The sequence below is a fragment of the Athene cunicularia genome (assembly GCF_003259725.1).
Source record: "Athene cunicularia isolate RWA chromosome 1 unlocalized genomic scaffold, athCun1 chr1_part2, whole genome shotgun sequence".
In the NCBI taxonomy this organism is placed as follows: domain Eukaryota; kingdom Metazoa; phylum Chordata; class Aves; order Strigiformes; family Strigidae; genus Athene; species Athene cunicularia.
In genome coordinates this window covers 12,465,220-12,480,347 of record NW_020799092.1, presented here as the reverse complement: position 1 = coordinate 12,480,347, position 15,128 = coordinate 12,465,220, and the positions used below count along the sequence as shown (strand labels likewise).

Here is a 15,128-nt window from a genome sequence, read left to right as displayed (position 1 = left end):
CCCGCATAAATTTAATTTTAAGCTAACTTGGAGAAACAACCTTCATGTTGATTTCACATCCTTCTTGTAGGAATCTTGAACTTGTAACCTTCCCAAGCTTGAATACAAACATCAAGAACCAGTGACAAGTTTGAGAGAAATTCATCTATGCTTCCTCGTAGGTAGCACAGCTGTTTGTCAGAGCAGTAACAAATTGGAGATTAGGAATACTGGGTGTTTTTGGGAAGTGTATTTTAGTGGTTAAGATAACTACTGTGTGTTACTCCACAGGGAAGGTTTATTTCATTGTTCTAAGTTGTGTTTCTCAGGACTGGGTCTTACAAGACATTTTGTGTGTTTCTGAAATGAGGTGACAGTGTGACAAGCTTGTCTTTCAAATTGGGGTTGATAATTGAGGTGAATGCTTGGTACATGCATGAGAGTAAAAAACAGTCAGAGACAGGACTTAAACCTAGTCATTCTTTTCCACTGCAGAAGGGAAACTAGCAGTATGTCAGGTATTTGGTAGGGCGGGTTTTTTGTTTTTTTCAGGTTTCTGTAGTGTTTGTTTTGGGGTGTTTTGTGGTTGGTTTTATTGTTGTGTTTTGGTGTCTGGTGGGTTTTTTTAGTTTTTCCTTAAACCTTAGCTCTTACTGTTCTGACTTTGGCAATGGAAATCAATGACATCAAATTACTGTGTGACAGTTTAAACAATATTCATGGGAGAAGGTAAAAATCTTAGTGGTTAACTGATTCTATCTAATCTGTATGTAAGAGTAAAAATTGGGGCATGCTAAGTGTTTTGATTTCCTTGAGTCTCTGGAAAAAGGTGAGTCATTCCATTGAAACTTGGAATTCCAGAATAGCTATAACATAAACCAGGCTGGGTTGAACTAGAAATTCCTCTGACTCTCAGGATCCTACCTTCATTGTGGAGCTCCTGCTTAAGCTTCTGCCTCATGAGACTCTTTGACCACACACTTGTACGTAACTCAAGTAGTCTGTGTGATATGCTGTGAGAGACGAGAAACCAGGCCTGCCTCCAAGCCATGCTACCAGAAACATCTTTACATTCTCATGCTCCACTTGCTCAGTTTTCTTGCTCTTGTGTCCCACCCATGCACAAAGTGACAAGACCTCCTGCCTAAAGTGGAGAGACCAAGAAACTTTGGGCTGGCTTGTGCTCAGCAGATCCTGTGTTTCACTGAGGTTGAGTTGATGGGTAGTGTGAGGGTTGTGCTCTGGGTGTGTTCATGGTATGGTTCACTGGATGTGTCCCTCTGCAGCCTGAAATCCTGACATGTATATGCCAGATGTGCCAGGTTGCAACACCTCTTACTGAGGCTTTGACTGTGATTTGTCCCTAGCATTTCTATTTATACCCTTTGAGTCTGAAGCCTGGCCAAGTTGCAGGACCACCTACGACCATTCAGGGGAGGAGGAGAAAACTTGGCAAATGAGATTCTGGCAGTTATAGGGTTTTTCTGTTTTCTTGTCCTCTTATAAGGTATTGGCCAGAGTATCTCAGTAGTGCCTACTCGCTTCTTGGATGCCATTGGGGAGTTACTGGTGGTGTTAGGGTGCGTTGCCTGGTATCCCTGAAAAATTTTCTGTTTTAACCCTCATCCTCTCTTCTGTGGGGTTTTTAAATTTCTGACTCATAATCATTTTTCTTCCTTATTTTGTTTTGTTTTTACTCATTAGGCCCCTTGTTGTCCTTCCTCAGAGAGGACTCTAAAAGTTTTAGTAAGGATGGCCATGCCCTAAGGAAGAAAATAGCTTCTAAGCATCAATATACAAGCAATATATGATAGACACACACTGGTATTTAGGGGCTTCTAGAGCTAGAGGTGGCTTCATGTATTTAACACCCTTTGATGGATTTATCTTGTGAGTTTCTCCAGTTTCCCTGTGAATCCTCATCCTGCAGCAAGGAGTTCCAAGGTTTATCTGTTTGTCAAGAACAACCTATTTTTGTATTTGAGGTCACCATCTGCTAATTCTGTGACCTTACCTTGGCTGACTGGTGGTGCGTGGTATTTTCACTTCTTGTTGGTTTGGGTTGTGGTGCTGTGGCTGTAGACAAGAAGATTGGAAAACCTTGTGCTGTATTAAAATCTTGCTGCAATTTTGAGCGGTCAGCTCTGGTTTAAAATAAATCCTTGCTATTGCAGAGCAAATCCTTTTTCAGATCATTTAGTCAATGTGTGAAATGTAATGTAAAACTTCTGAAATATTACTGATTAACTAGTATGTGATAAAAATAGATAACCAGTTTTTGTATGTCATGATGCAAGGCTTGTGTCACTTTGTATTCTTGTTTCCTTAGCTACGGCTGCTTGCTTGTCTACATAGATCAGGTTTGCCTGGTTATCTGGGCAGGTCAGTTGTCCTCCAGTATTTTACTTCTGCTCTCTTCTAATGTATTAAATTCACAACACTGATTATGGACTTCTCTTAGACTTAGGAATCTGTTGGTGTCTGCTTTTTTTTTTTTCTGAAAGCCACTACTGTACTGTCAGTACTGGAAGAACCTTTCATGCTTTTCCTAATAGTATACCTGGGGATTTTAGAAGTGGTTAAGACAGTGTTTATGCTCTGTTTACAGCTGACTCCCTGTATAGAGTTCTTAGCTAGGTTTCCAAGTACATCTTCGGCATTCAGATTAGTGGTTGGCTCCTATTTGTAGCACTTGGTCTCTACTGAGAAGCTTGGCCTGCATTTTGTCATTATTGATGATCGCTGTCTGTTTGTGCACATCAGATGAATCTGAAGAGCTGTGTTGCCTCTCAGTCGCAGCCATGGACATGGAAGTTAGTCATTGCATCAAAATTGTACTAGATAACTTATTCTTCTTACAGCAAGGGAACAGATTTATACTAGAACAAGATCCCTTATTTGATAACTTCATTGAGAGTAGATGTGTCAGCAGAAGGTATTTTTTCTTCTTTCCAGAATAGTTTATCTGAATAGTTCTAAGGGTATTAACATCCCTTACAGATGCAGTTAGGCTGGAGTAAGAGTACCTTCAGTGAGTATTTGAAAACTGGGACAAATAACTATTCGATAGTTTGCTGACCCAGTTCTTGCTCTCTGCTCATGTTCTTCCTGTCTGGGCCCTTGTCCAGGAAATCAACCCAAATTCTTACCCTTCCTACTCTTAAAATTGTGGATGCTTATCAACTTGGCCATGTTTCCTTCCTGTTCTTAGGGTTTCTTAAAGAAATTGAGCGTCTTCTATAATGTCTAGAACTTCTTTCTGCAAACATAAAGTGCAGACAATGACTGCTTAGCTCATTGTTTTTGTGTTGAGGTGCTGTTGCAGGAGCATATATACATGTATGAAAAGCCCTTTGGTACAAAACAGATTGACCGGGTCACCCTGGCACAGAGTTCCCTCTGGGGAAAGAATGTTTTACAAGTTCAGACAGCTCATTTGATTGCTTTTCCTGAGGCTGTTTCAGACTCTGTTATAATACTGTAATTTTCTTGTAACACTTTAAAGACTAACAATGTTCTTCAGAGTTGCAAAATGGGAGGAATGGAGGACTCCATCCATGTTGTTACGTTCTTGTTTATGGGGAAAGAGGAAGCACCCCTTCTCTGTGTATGTAAAAAATGTGTAAGTAAAGCTAAGAATTTATTGTTTGTATAATGGAAATCTTAACAATTTGACTCAAGAATAGTTAGTCTAGATTTAATCCTTAAAGAAAAATTAAGAATACTGCAGCTAGAGTACTTGCATATGGGAGAATGTTGCCAAATGCAGCTAAAATTGTAGCACGATTATCTTTTGGTTTCTGTCTCTTCTCCTGAAGTTACTTTCACCTTTCCATGGCTCTTCTGGGTCTTTAAGTATCTTTGAACTCCTGGAGAGTATAAAGGGAGGTCATCAGCCTTGGGAGTCATTTGTTGGGAGGAGTATGATGATGTTGCTTGTTTCTTCTTCCTCCTTCTAGGATTCACTTGGGGTTTTTTTGTATGTTTACTGACATACTTTTACACCTCTTCTTTCTTCATTGGCCTATAGCTCCAGGTTGTGTCTGAGTGCCCTTTATGTATGTTAATTACTATTTCTTGGTTACCCCTAAAGCCATTTTTTTTTTTTTTTTTTTTTGACTGACCATTAGTGAGTTGTTTATAGCCATGGGGTCTGTGGTGGCAAGCATGTGCCCCACCTCTTATCCCATGCCTGTAGCCCTCTGTAATGCCTCCCCTCTCTCTACTTCTCAGGGCCTCTGTCATGCTAGGACGATATTTCCTGACATCATTGTATTTACCTCTTTCTGTGGAGGGTAAGTGGAGGTTATATCACACCAAGATAAACAAAACTAAAATAAATTAGCTGTAGACATCTAGTCAATTAGAGAAGCTGCTGTCACAGCTAAACTGTGTAAAAGGCAGGTCAAGAAAAGTTCAAATAGAACAGGCCTGACAAGCCTCCATCTTGAGGCCTTGTGGCTCAATATGAAAGCTTATGGCCTGCTAGTATCACTAGTAGTGCAGTATTTACAGGGCTGCATGGTGATGATTTCCCTGCCCCATTTGATGTCTACAAATCCTGCCTATTACAAGTCCAGGAATGGTGTTGCAAACCCTCTTATGACTCTTGACTCCCAAGCAGGACAGAGTAAAGGATTGTGAAGGCATCTTCTCTTTTCTGTCTTTTCTTGCCTTGTGGTGACCTGTGTATGTCTGAGGGTAGCCAGTAGTGCTTTATTGTGAGATACAGCCACTGTTCCTTAGTGTAAGTGCTTCACGTAATACTCTTGTGTTTTCTTTTATGAATTTTATAATTACAGTAAATGATGTGTTCTATCTCTGGAGGCCTAGCTCCAACTTTTTCTGGTTTTTGAGAAATTATGGTTTTATTCCTGTTTTGTAATAAGATATCTTTATAAATGTAAATATTGTGTCTATTTCCTCTGAGGAATTTTTTACTTAATCTCTTGCTGTCACTATCTCCTGTTGTGAGTTATCTACTGTAAATAGTTTGACATAACAAAATAATCTTTATTTCCCTTTAATGATGCTGATTGTCATTCATCCACTGTTACAGCCAGTCCTCGTTTTACTGAACAAGCAGTGTAGCTCTGTTACCAAACAGTGTTATCAATTACATGCTCCAAAGTAGGGACAGTATATTTTTTCACTGAGAGTGTGTAGAAGTGAAGTGCTCCTCATTGCCACAGCTCACTTAGAGCATTTTTTACAGACAATTCCAGTGTGTGTTTGGGGGCATTTTTTGGTTGTTTTTTTTGAGTTGGAAGAGATATGGATCAACTTCCCCTCCCCCTATATGACTATCTGAATGCATCAATAAGTGATATTAAGTCATGCAAAATATTTAACGTGTATATTCTCTGAATGCTTCATGGTTACTTGAAAATTAACTTGGAGCATGTTTATGGTCTCAAACTGTTTCAAACTTAAAATTTATACTAGCATAGCTGTGCTGATTAGACTGCAGGCTGCAGCTACACTAGCAAAAACTTCTGTAGGGAACACAGCTACACTAGCAAAAAGTGTTATGCCAAGATGGTAAAACCACAGCAAGATGGCTTCTTGTGCGAGTGACTTGGTCTAGGTCCTGTAGATGTCTTTTGAGTTTAATCTGCATCCCTACATAAAGGGCTTGCATGTATACAGATATAATTTTGATTTTTTAGAATTGTAGCAGTAATCTAACAGAGTATCATAAGTTGACTGTGGGTATTTTGCTATCTGTCCTTTGTTACAGGACAGTAGAAAGTAAAAGATTGACTTAACATTTCCACTTTTGAATTACATCAGAGATGTATTGTGCTATCAGTGTCCTTGGTCTTGTTTCAGAATTTGAGATGATGTCAAACAGTGGAAAAATGTGTATCTGAAAGAGTGTCACTAAATGGTAGAAGATACCAAAAGTTCATTTCAGCTTATTTTTCAACTTTCAACATTTATAACTTTTAAAAAGCAAATTATTCTTTGGCTATTGCATTAAGGAAGTCATGATATGTATTCCATATGGTCTTACCTAGAACTTAAACTATTTGACTAAATCTGCTTTTGACTGACAGAAATTAGGTGCAGTCTAGTTACAGTAGATCTGTCTGTCTTGCTTGAGTTTTGGTGGTTAAGAAAGACTCTGAAAAAGATGCTGCACCACTTTGATCTTAGACTGATACAATGTGTGGATGTGAATGTTGATTATTCCTACAGTGTTCTTGTAATTTTTTTTTTTGCTAAGAAAAGCAGCAAATTTTTAGAGTTACCTGACTTGTGGCAAAACAACATTATGGTTTTTGAGGAGAGTGATATATGCTGTTTTCAACTGAAGAAATACTATTGAGTGTAAAGAAAGGATTAAGTTTTCTTTGTTCCTATTTTTTTACAAGTATGGCAGTGCAAACATATTTTGTAGATCAAATCTGTCAGCCACAAAATAAAACACTGACAAGCAAGTTCACAACCTCATGAATAAAGCTTACTAAGATTATCAGCAAAACTAGAGAGTAGGTGCTTCCATAAACTGGGAAGAGTGATGGTCAGCTATTTGCAACCAAGCTTCTGAAATCCTGACCGCTGTGTTACAATTAGTAATCTTGGTAAGGTGTCTGGTTTGCTATGGCAGTTGTGGTCTGCAGCTGGTCAACAGGTGATGATAAAGGTTGTGATATGTACATAAATGACAATTAAAGGCTTGGGCAAACAGATAACTGTCAGTCCTTAACAAGTTGGAAATATACTGCATATAAAATAGAATTAAAATCTCGGGCGTGTGGCCCTACCCTTTTTGTCATGTCGTCCACACTGGTTCTTTGATAGTGTATTGAGCCAGTTCAGTTTGCTAGTTAGATAGTAAATTATTATCTCATTCTCCTCCCTGGGTTAATGTTTTTCCAGACTGCCACCTGAAATGGGTTATGACAGACGTTGGAGTTCCTCAGGGTGGTGTCTGGAAGAAGCCACAGAGAAGTGGGGCTGTTTTCCCACCCAGGGAAGAGTGGGGCTATACCCCTCTTGGCACCAGCCAGCCTCTAAATCTGCACAGTGATGGCATCTAAGTAAAGAGATGTCTAAGCAAGCCAGTAAGAAGCACTGACGGCAACTGTCTTAAATGCTTTACAGCTTGAAGTTTGCAGTCTAAAGCGTGTGTATTCCCATTGGTTTTAAAAACAAAGTGGTAGTGTTTGGTTTTGTATAGTTGCTCCAGGCCATAGAGCATTTTCTTGAGTTGTAAAAGACTTCGGTTCAGTTTCTAGAGAGAATGAAATTTATGCTTCCTAGGAGAGCATTGTACCTGCCAGGGTAGAGGAACTTTGCTCTCTGGATTGCTGCCTTTGATCTTGGTGCTGTTTACATTCTCATGCAAAGATCTCTTTGCCTAGAGGGGTTAAATGAATGTAACTTCAGTTTAGTAGTCTAGCTGTATTTAAGTGCCTGCTCTAAGGACTTTGGTTTCTTCATCTTCATCCAACAGTTCTGAGAATTGGATGTCCTTGAGGCAGTTGTTAAAAGGATGTATACTAAATTTTCGTTTAAGAGGAAAGTAATGTCTAATTTCAGTCTTTCACTTTGAGACAGTCTGTGATCCAAAGTGTTACTAACAAAAAACAACTGCATCTTTTTGTTGTTGGCAACAGTGAAGTAAGTTGGTGTGAGTTACTGAAATGCCATAGAAGTAAAATCATAAAAGGGCACAAAGATGGAATGTTTCTTACTTGGAGAAACAGAGCCATTTAATAAAAAAATAACCAAAAGCAAGTTTTCCAGGTCTGAGCTGTGGATTTTTGTGGAACGTGATGCAGAAAGAACTTGAACTTCTGTCCCTTGTTTTGTACTGTGTTGGTGATAATTCTCTGGGTTTGGTTTATTGAAGAGCAAAACTAATTTACAGCAGTCATCCAGTCTGTAACAACCGGACATTGTGTACTGGGGGTGGGCCAACCTCTGACATAATGCTTAACCCAGTTACAAAACTGAGGTCCTATTTGCAGTACAAATTGGACAAATGTTGTAACAATGTAATGGGATCCTCTGAAATGGAAGGAGTTCGTTAATGTAGGCAGGCTGCTGGCTTGTTCCCTTTCTTTGGGTCCAAATGCATCAGAATGTGCTTGATTGTTTGCCTCTGCAGCCTGCTGTGAAATAGCTTAGGCTGAAGTGTCCAGTGACAGTTTACAAGTTACAAAGACAGCTTTTTGGCCACTGACCCTCTGCAGGAGTCTAATCTTTGTTTTGTAGATGTGTCTCTATCTAGGGAAATTACATCTAAGAGAAGACGTGCTGGATTGCTTCCTCATTGTTCCTTCTTGTTAAAGATGACCTCTAAAGAATTTTTACAGCCAGATTAATACTTTAGGGTACATTTGAGAAAACAAGGTTTTCTGTGTTTTGTTTTTTTTTTCCTCCTTCCCCTGTTCATACATACCCTTGTTTGTTCTGGTTTTGACTGTAGTTTTGGAGAATATTTGGGATATTGCTGTGGTGATTTAACTCTTTAATTGGAAAAGGCAGCTCAATCTTTGAAAAAATAAGAAAAAAAAAATTTAAATCTCTTACTTCAAGTTATACTCTTAAATCTACTTAAAATGTAGGGATTTCTTATATTTTCTGCTTTGCTCTATGCATAATGAAAAAAGCCAATCAGTGGATACCCCGTAGAGTTAATAAGTGACCCAGCATGGGTTAGCTAGGCCACATGTGTAGGTGACACTCAACAGCAGTCTTAACTCATGTGACACAGGGCTTGCTATCTGACTTCCTCTTCCTCTTTCCCTTACCTGAACTGCACATGCCTGCTTCATATTGTAATTTCCCTGGTAAAAGGACCAGAGTGCCATGTGGGCAGAAAGTCAAACATGATGGCCTTTCCTCCCCAAAAAACAACTCAAAACATGTAACCCAACATCTGGCTAACAGCTCACTCTTATCTCAGCTGAGCATGAGTAGTGGTGGTAGGGAGTAAGGGAACCAGATGGGTGATAGGATGATGCCAGTGTTGCCTGAGAATAATTTAAGCTTTTGTGTGATGTTACTGAATACTGTTGGTAGTGTTACATCATTTGGGAGGGACTGCTTGTGACAGAACCTCCCTGCCAGAAGATGGTAGTAGTAGAAATACAATGTGCCAAGAATGCTGTATTTTGCTTAGTATACCTTATTTCAGTCTGATTCAGCTAGAATCAGCTATTTTATAGACAAAAAATCCCCTTTATTACCCTATATAAGCTGTGTTCCTGTCATGAACAATCTGCCCATGGGTTGTACTGGAAGTGCTTTGTCATTTGTACCTATGCTAACAGTTCTGAAAATGGAGTTGTGCCTGTTTTGTTACTAAGGCCTAGTCTAAGCAACTTTGGATTTGGTAAAGCTGTTCAACCCCTAGGTGGTTCATGGTTCAATTAGCTTTGCTGTTCGGCTGGCTTAGATGTAGCTAGACAACTAGTAATGCTGTTGTAGCTGTACGTGGACACAAGCAAGGCAAAGTTTGTAGACTGGGGTAGTATCTCTTAAAAGACTTTTCAGGCACTCGAGCCCTTTATTAAATGTTAATTAATATTCTGAGAAACAATGTAGCCTGAAATTTTCATGTTGACTTTTTGTTCTTTTGACAGCTAAGCTCTGTTAGAGAGAATGAGCTAATATTATGAAGATTCATCCAGTGTGTATACATTGCTTATGCTAGTTTAATGGATGCTTTGAAGAAGATTAGCAAGGAAAGAGCATACAGCAGATGCCATTGCCTTCCTGAACAGGAAAGTTTCTGTCAGAAAGGCTGTTGGGTCAGTGAGAGAGGGGAATGGAGGGGGATGCAATTTTCATGCTTCTTCCAAATACCAGCTACAGACAGAATGAACTACCTTTGAAGGGATCATTCTTGTGCTGCTTATAGGTGGAATATATTGAGAAGAATTGAATGCTGGAGAGATTGCTTTGCTTAGGGGTAGTGGGAGGTAGTCTGACCACCCTGGCACTGTTTTATCCTAAAAAGGGAGTGGCAGATCTCTTAAATTTAACTACAAACACTATACTTAGTGTGCTTTCTTTCTTTTGCTACTATGTGGCATTGTTTAGCTTGGTTCAAAAAACAGTCCTCACGCCAGGTGAATTCTGTATAACTTATCCTGAGGAATATCGGGAAGATTGTGCAAAGAATAGTAGCATCATCTTGTGGTGCTTAAGTTTGTGCAACTACTCTTTCTTTGTCATCTTGAGCAGTGTCCTAAATATGCTGTAATTGTGGATGTTGACTCCTCTGACGTTGCACAATTGCGGTGAACTGTTGAATTAGTATTGCCTTCCGATTCTGTCTTCAGAAAGATGACGAGTATCTGTCTACAGCCTGAAACTGGCACTGACTCTCCTTGCTGTGGGGTTGACTTCTGAACTGGGGTGGAACAAGCATCTGGGAGTGATGACCACTTAGGCTGTTGTAGGTTTTGTGGTGACAGCAGCATATTAAGTTGACTAATAGAGTGTTGCATTTTGTGTTTATAGACTATGTTTAGAACTACGATAGTATTAAACTGGTAAGTCCTTTCTTAAAGTTCACTTAGCCTTTAGAAGTTTTTTTATATTAAAAAACCAAACCCTACAAACCAAACTCTGTAGATGCTTTTCTCAGCTGATTTTAAACACAGCAGGAACTCACTGATTGAGATGCTGTTATTATGCTTATTATGTATGAAATCATTAAGTAGATTTTTAAGTTTAAATGGAAGCTAATTTTAATGAAATCTTCTTGTTTGTTGTCTGCTACAAAAAAGTTAAAGGACTTGGATATAAGATTTGTAATCTCAGTGAAACACAAAACAATCTTCGAAGACATGAAATGTTCCATAGCTTTCCAATTTAGTTTTTATTTTCATGAACTGCCTAGTCTTAGAGATAGAATGGGGCAACAGTTATCTTCACAATGTTTCAGCCGTCGTCTTCTGGCTAGATGCCGCTGACGATACTTACTGTTTTCCTAGGAAAAGGTCATTTTAGTCATTCAAACCCTTCACTGAACTGTGGAGTCATAGGAACTTTATAATAGAAATTAAAGACTATACCTTTCCTGCTCGTAATCTCAGACTGCTTTTTTTTCACTTGTGAACAAATAGTTCTGGCTATTAGCACTTTTCTGTTGGTATATCTGTGTTGTATTCAGGCATGCATTTTTGGCCTTTGTAGTATATTTTTTTAAAAGGACTGAAAACCAGTAGTGATGCTTTTGGACTGTCTTTTGGCTTGCTTACCTTTGCATGTTCAGTAAGGGCAAGCATATTTAGCACTGAAAGGATCCTGCGTGAAGGACAACATGGAAACAGCTCACTGAGCAACTCTACTATAATTTCAAGAAACAGTAAGTGCTGCTTATTCAGAGCTCTACAGTTCAGCTCTGCCAATGAATGCAAATCTCACTTGCTGGAGGTGAAATGCAGCTTTTATTTTTAACCTTAGTGATTGCTTGGCAGCGAGTGCTGGTGAAGTAAATCTTCAAGGCCTGATTTAAGAAGTCTCTTGGTATTCTTGTATCTTCTTGTATTAGGCAAACCTTTCAGAAGCATCTTAGCCAAACGTGGCTAAGCCTGTTGTGTTGGTTGTTACTGTGTCTCTTTGAGTGTTGCTCCCACAATGTAATAGAGGTGATGTAAGGGCATGCTCTTAGGTAATATAGCAGGTAATGCAACACACAATGGCAATTCTATTGCTTAAAGCTGGTAGAAGGAAAAACTAGTAAAACTTGATGGTTAAATGTCTAATGCAAATTGAACAATGCATGAAGCTAAGTATGGCTTTTTCAACTAACTACGTGTTTGAAATATTGTGTGGAATAGCAGGTAGGGGTGTGTGCATGTGTGCTTGTAACTGTTGTTTACAAACAACTGCTCTGCTTGTATTTTTTTGGTTTAGCTACAGCTTCAGATTGATAGTGTACTGTACTGACATAAGTCTCTTAAGTTGTCTTTTAAATTAAAACCCCAGGAAATTCTAGTTGCATACTCTTTTTTTCATTCTCCCTAGATCAGTTTGCCAAATGGCAGTGTGACAATGTATTTGTGTTTCTTGCATAAACAGAATTGTGAATTGGCTGTTTGAAACAAAACAGTCAAGATTTCAGTTGTTCTGTGGCTTTCTAAATATTTGTTCTTGGTCATAAAATCCACTTGCTCAATTTCTTCATTGGGCTTCCTGTGTAATGTTAAACCTTGTCTTAATTCTCATGGGGCAATATTCTTGTGGCTCTTGTGTTTACCAAGTAAACAGCTGTGGCCATTTTAGTTGTTACTTCTCAGATGGAGGTTACTGACCCTGTAACGGAGTTAGCAGGAAGGTGGGCATACCATCTGCTCTGCTGTCATATTGTAAACTTACCTTCTTGGGTGATTAAAGCAGTGTGCCATACTGAACTCGAACAACTGAGGTATCATTTAGTTCTGCAAAGTCTGTTACCTACTCATTAGCAGCTCTGTCCTCTGGGGATTGCCAGACAGCTGAGGGGATATAATATTACAAACTGCTGTAGAAAAATTATCTATAGCACACTTGTCAGAGCTGAGAATTATCATGCAGTGATCATATGTAAATTAGCTTAGTCCCTAAAAGGAAGGAGTATATTGTTTGTTGGCTTTTTGGAGGTGACATTTTATTATAAGACTGCCAGTGTCAATCCCCCATCTTGTATTTTTAATTTGCCCTCCTACATTATGATAAAGTTTGTCATCTTTTATTGGGCACTAAAATTTCAATCTAATTATGCACCCTGGCAAGTTAAAACTTATTAGATGGGTTATCTTAATGTTATGTGTTAGTCACATCTGAGGACTTGGATGCTACAGTAATAGAATGACACCAAGTGATTAGTGCAAAACAGATTCTCATTCAAAGTGATTCTGAAGCCTCAGCTGAGCGCTAATTCATTTTGATGTTTTCTGGCACTCTCATTGCAAAGTGCTCTGGCTATTGTGCCTTCCAAGGCTACCAGTGTCAAACAGATATCTCTTGGCTAGCTATTGAAGTGACACCACACAGTGATGAACAAGATAACTTGGTAACAATCATATTCTTGGATGAGGGCTCAGATTAACAGGTTGTCATTAGGTAATTTTCTGCAAATCTGTAGCATTCTGAATTAAATTTACCCCCAGTCCTTTTTGCAGTATTAAGTGTAAAATGTAGTTCCTTTTCTGAGTAGAAAACATGGATTAAGGTTTTCTGGGGGAAATATCTGTTTCTTATTGCTGTGATGGAATGAATGGAGTTTAATTCTGTCTGATCTAATTCCTTATACCAGTAAAGGTACAGACCCATTACTAGCAGTAATTGTGAACATGTTAATTTAAACAAGGGAAACATAATCACTGTGTGTACTGTTGCCTTCCTTGCAGTCTGTCTGAAGTTAGTTGCTGCTTGAACTCTGTTTGCTTGCTATTACCTGAGCAGCTGTACCAGTGTTTAGTGTCCTAGTTTGGTGAAACCTAGCCCAGATGATTGAGCATGAACTTCATACTGACAGAAAGCTTGTAATTAGAGTGCTGTGATAAGTACTGTATTTGTAAACAGTATTAATAGCCTAGTGTTTGTAACTTTGCAAAAATAAAAATAATTTATAAAAACATCACTGCACTAAACTGTAGGTTTAGTTTTATGGAGCTCACTTTCAAAGTTTTGTTTAACTTGTGACCACTGATACTTTCATATCCTAACATGAGAATTCATTGTCCAGCAGTGTAGAAATTTATATAATTGATCCAGTGGGTGTTTGGGCACATATAAAAGCATTTGTCATACTGTTTGGTAGCTTTTAAGCATGCTCTTCTTCCAGCCAACTCTTAACACTCTAACTTCGGTTCAGTTATACAAACTGTTTGTCTTTCAGAGACAACACATAATCAGCCAAACCGAACCAAGAGGAAAGAGAATATTTGAGAAGGCTCCCAGCATCTCATGAATGAACTAACGGAACTCGATAATGCTGGTTCTCCAGAGCCAGGTCTACGGCTCAGAAAAGGACACATGTCTGACACTGCAACAATACAGGCAGCCTTTGAAGAGGACAGCTCTGAGCAGAGGCTTCTTTTAGTGGAGCCACCTCTGTCTTCTGACCAGGAAAAGGTAAGTTATATGATTATCTGTTAGGTTTTCTGGGAAAAATGAGTTTTGTTGTAAATGCTTCAGTTCTTAAGTTCCAGAAATGTGAACCGTGAACCAACAACCTCTTTGTACCTGCTAAATAATTGTAATAAAACCAGGAAGACACTGGAAATATTCAGCTGAATGAATTGGAATTTGGGTGACAATATGGAGCATAAATGTAAATTTACCAACTTTATATTTTTTATTCCCTTCTCAAAGAAATGAGCAGTATCTGAACAGAGAACAAACCAGTGTTTGCTCTCTGCTGAGATACTGCTCATATCAAAAGATTTTTGTTCTGTAACTTCTAATTAATTATAAGTGAAAGGAGAAGATATATTGATTCTGGTTGAATGTAATCTGAATCTTATTACTTCAGATAAGTAATCTAATTTGCTATTTGCTATCATTTTAGAGATTAGGACAGAAGAATCTGTTTACAAGCATTCTTGCTGGAAGAATGACTATTCTTCTTGCTGGAAGAATGACTATGTAAGAGTACAAGGATGGGGAAGCATGTTTTGTTACTTCATTAGAACACTCTCCCATTATTTAGTAATCAGTGGCTCACAGATCTGAGCCAGTGGCAATGTTTTTGAATTTTTGGTGCATGAACCTTTATAAACTTCAGCAGCCACAACATCCTGCAGAAAAAGCGTCCCACAGTTTAAATTAGGTGTTATATGAAGGTAATGTCCAAGCATTGGAAAGTACCTTCTGGTTAGAGAGTTTCAGAACTGTAATTAATGCTTCTCCCAGGATATATACAGATGGATATCAGCACAGTTAAGTGGAAGAGGCATTAATCTTAAACTCACTATTAAATTTATCGTGGCTTAATGAGTTTACTGTATCAGCTCGGTTACAGCAAGTCTGTGGTTTTAGCCAGCAGCAAAAACATGCTGATGCTCCTTAATGTAGCCTCCTGTGCAGAAGAGTTGAGCTGTTGCTGTAATTGCATTTGTCACAGATTCTGGGTGTGTGCATGGACCACTGTCATGGTTCATCTGACATCAGAACCTGTATTAGGCTGTCTTAACTTG

The 15,128-nt window shown here is 38.7% G+C and overlaps 1 protein-coding gene across 2 annotated transcripts in view; it reads left to right on the top strand.

Annotated features, from left to right (window-relative positions):
- The window catches only part of ADIPOR2 (adiponectin receptor 2), a 46,308-nt gene that overhangs the window by 8,458 nt on the left and 22,722 nt on the right, over positions 1-15,128 (top strand). For both annotated transcript variants that reach the window (XM_026868380.1, XM_026868379.1), the window contains one exon: positions 13,829-14,064. In XM_026868380.1, coding sequence (XP_026724181.1) covers positions 13,897-14,064 — 168 coding nt within the window. In that variant the 5' untranslated portion in view covers positions 13,829-13,896. Of the gene's footprint in view, positions 1-13,828; positions 14,065-15,128 lie in introns of those variants that run through there.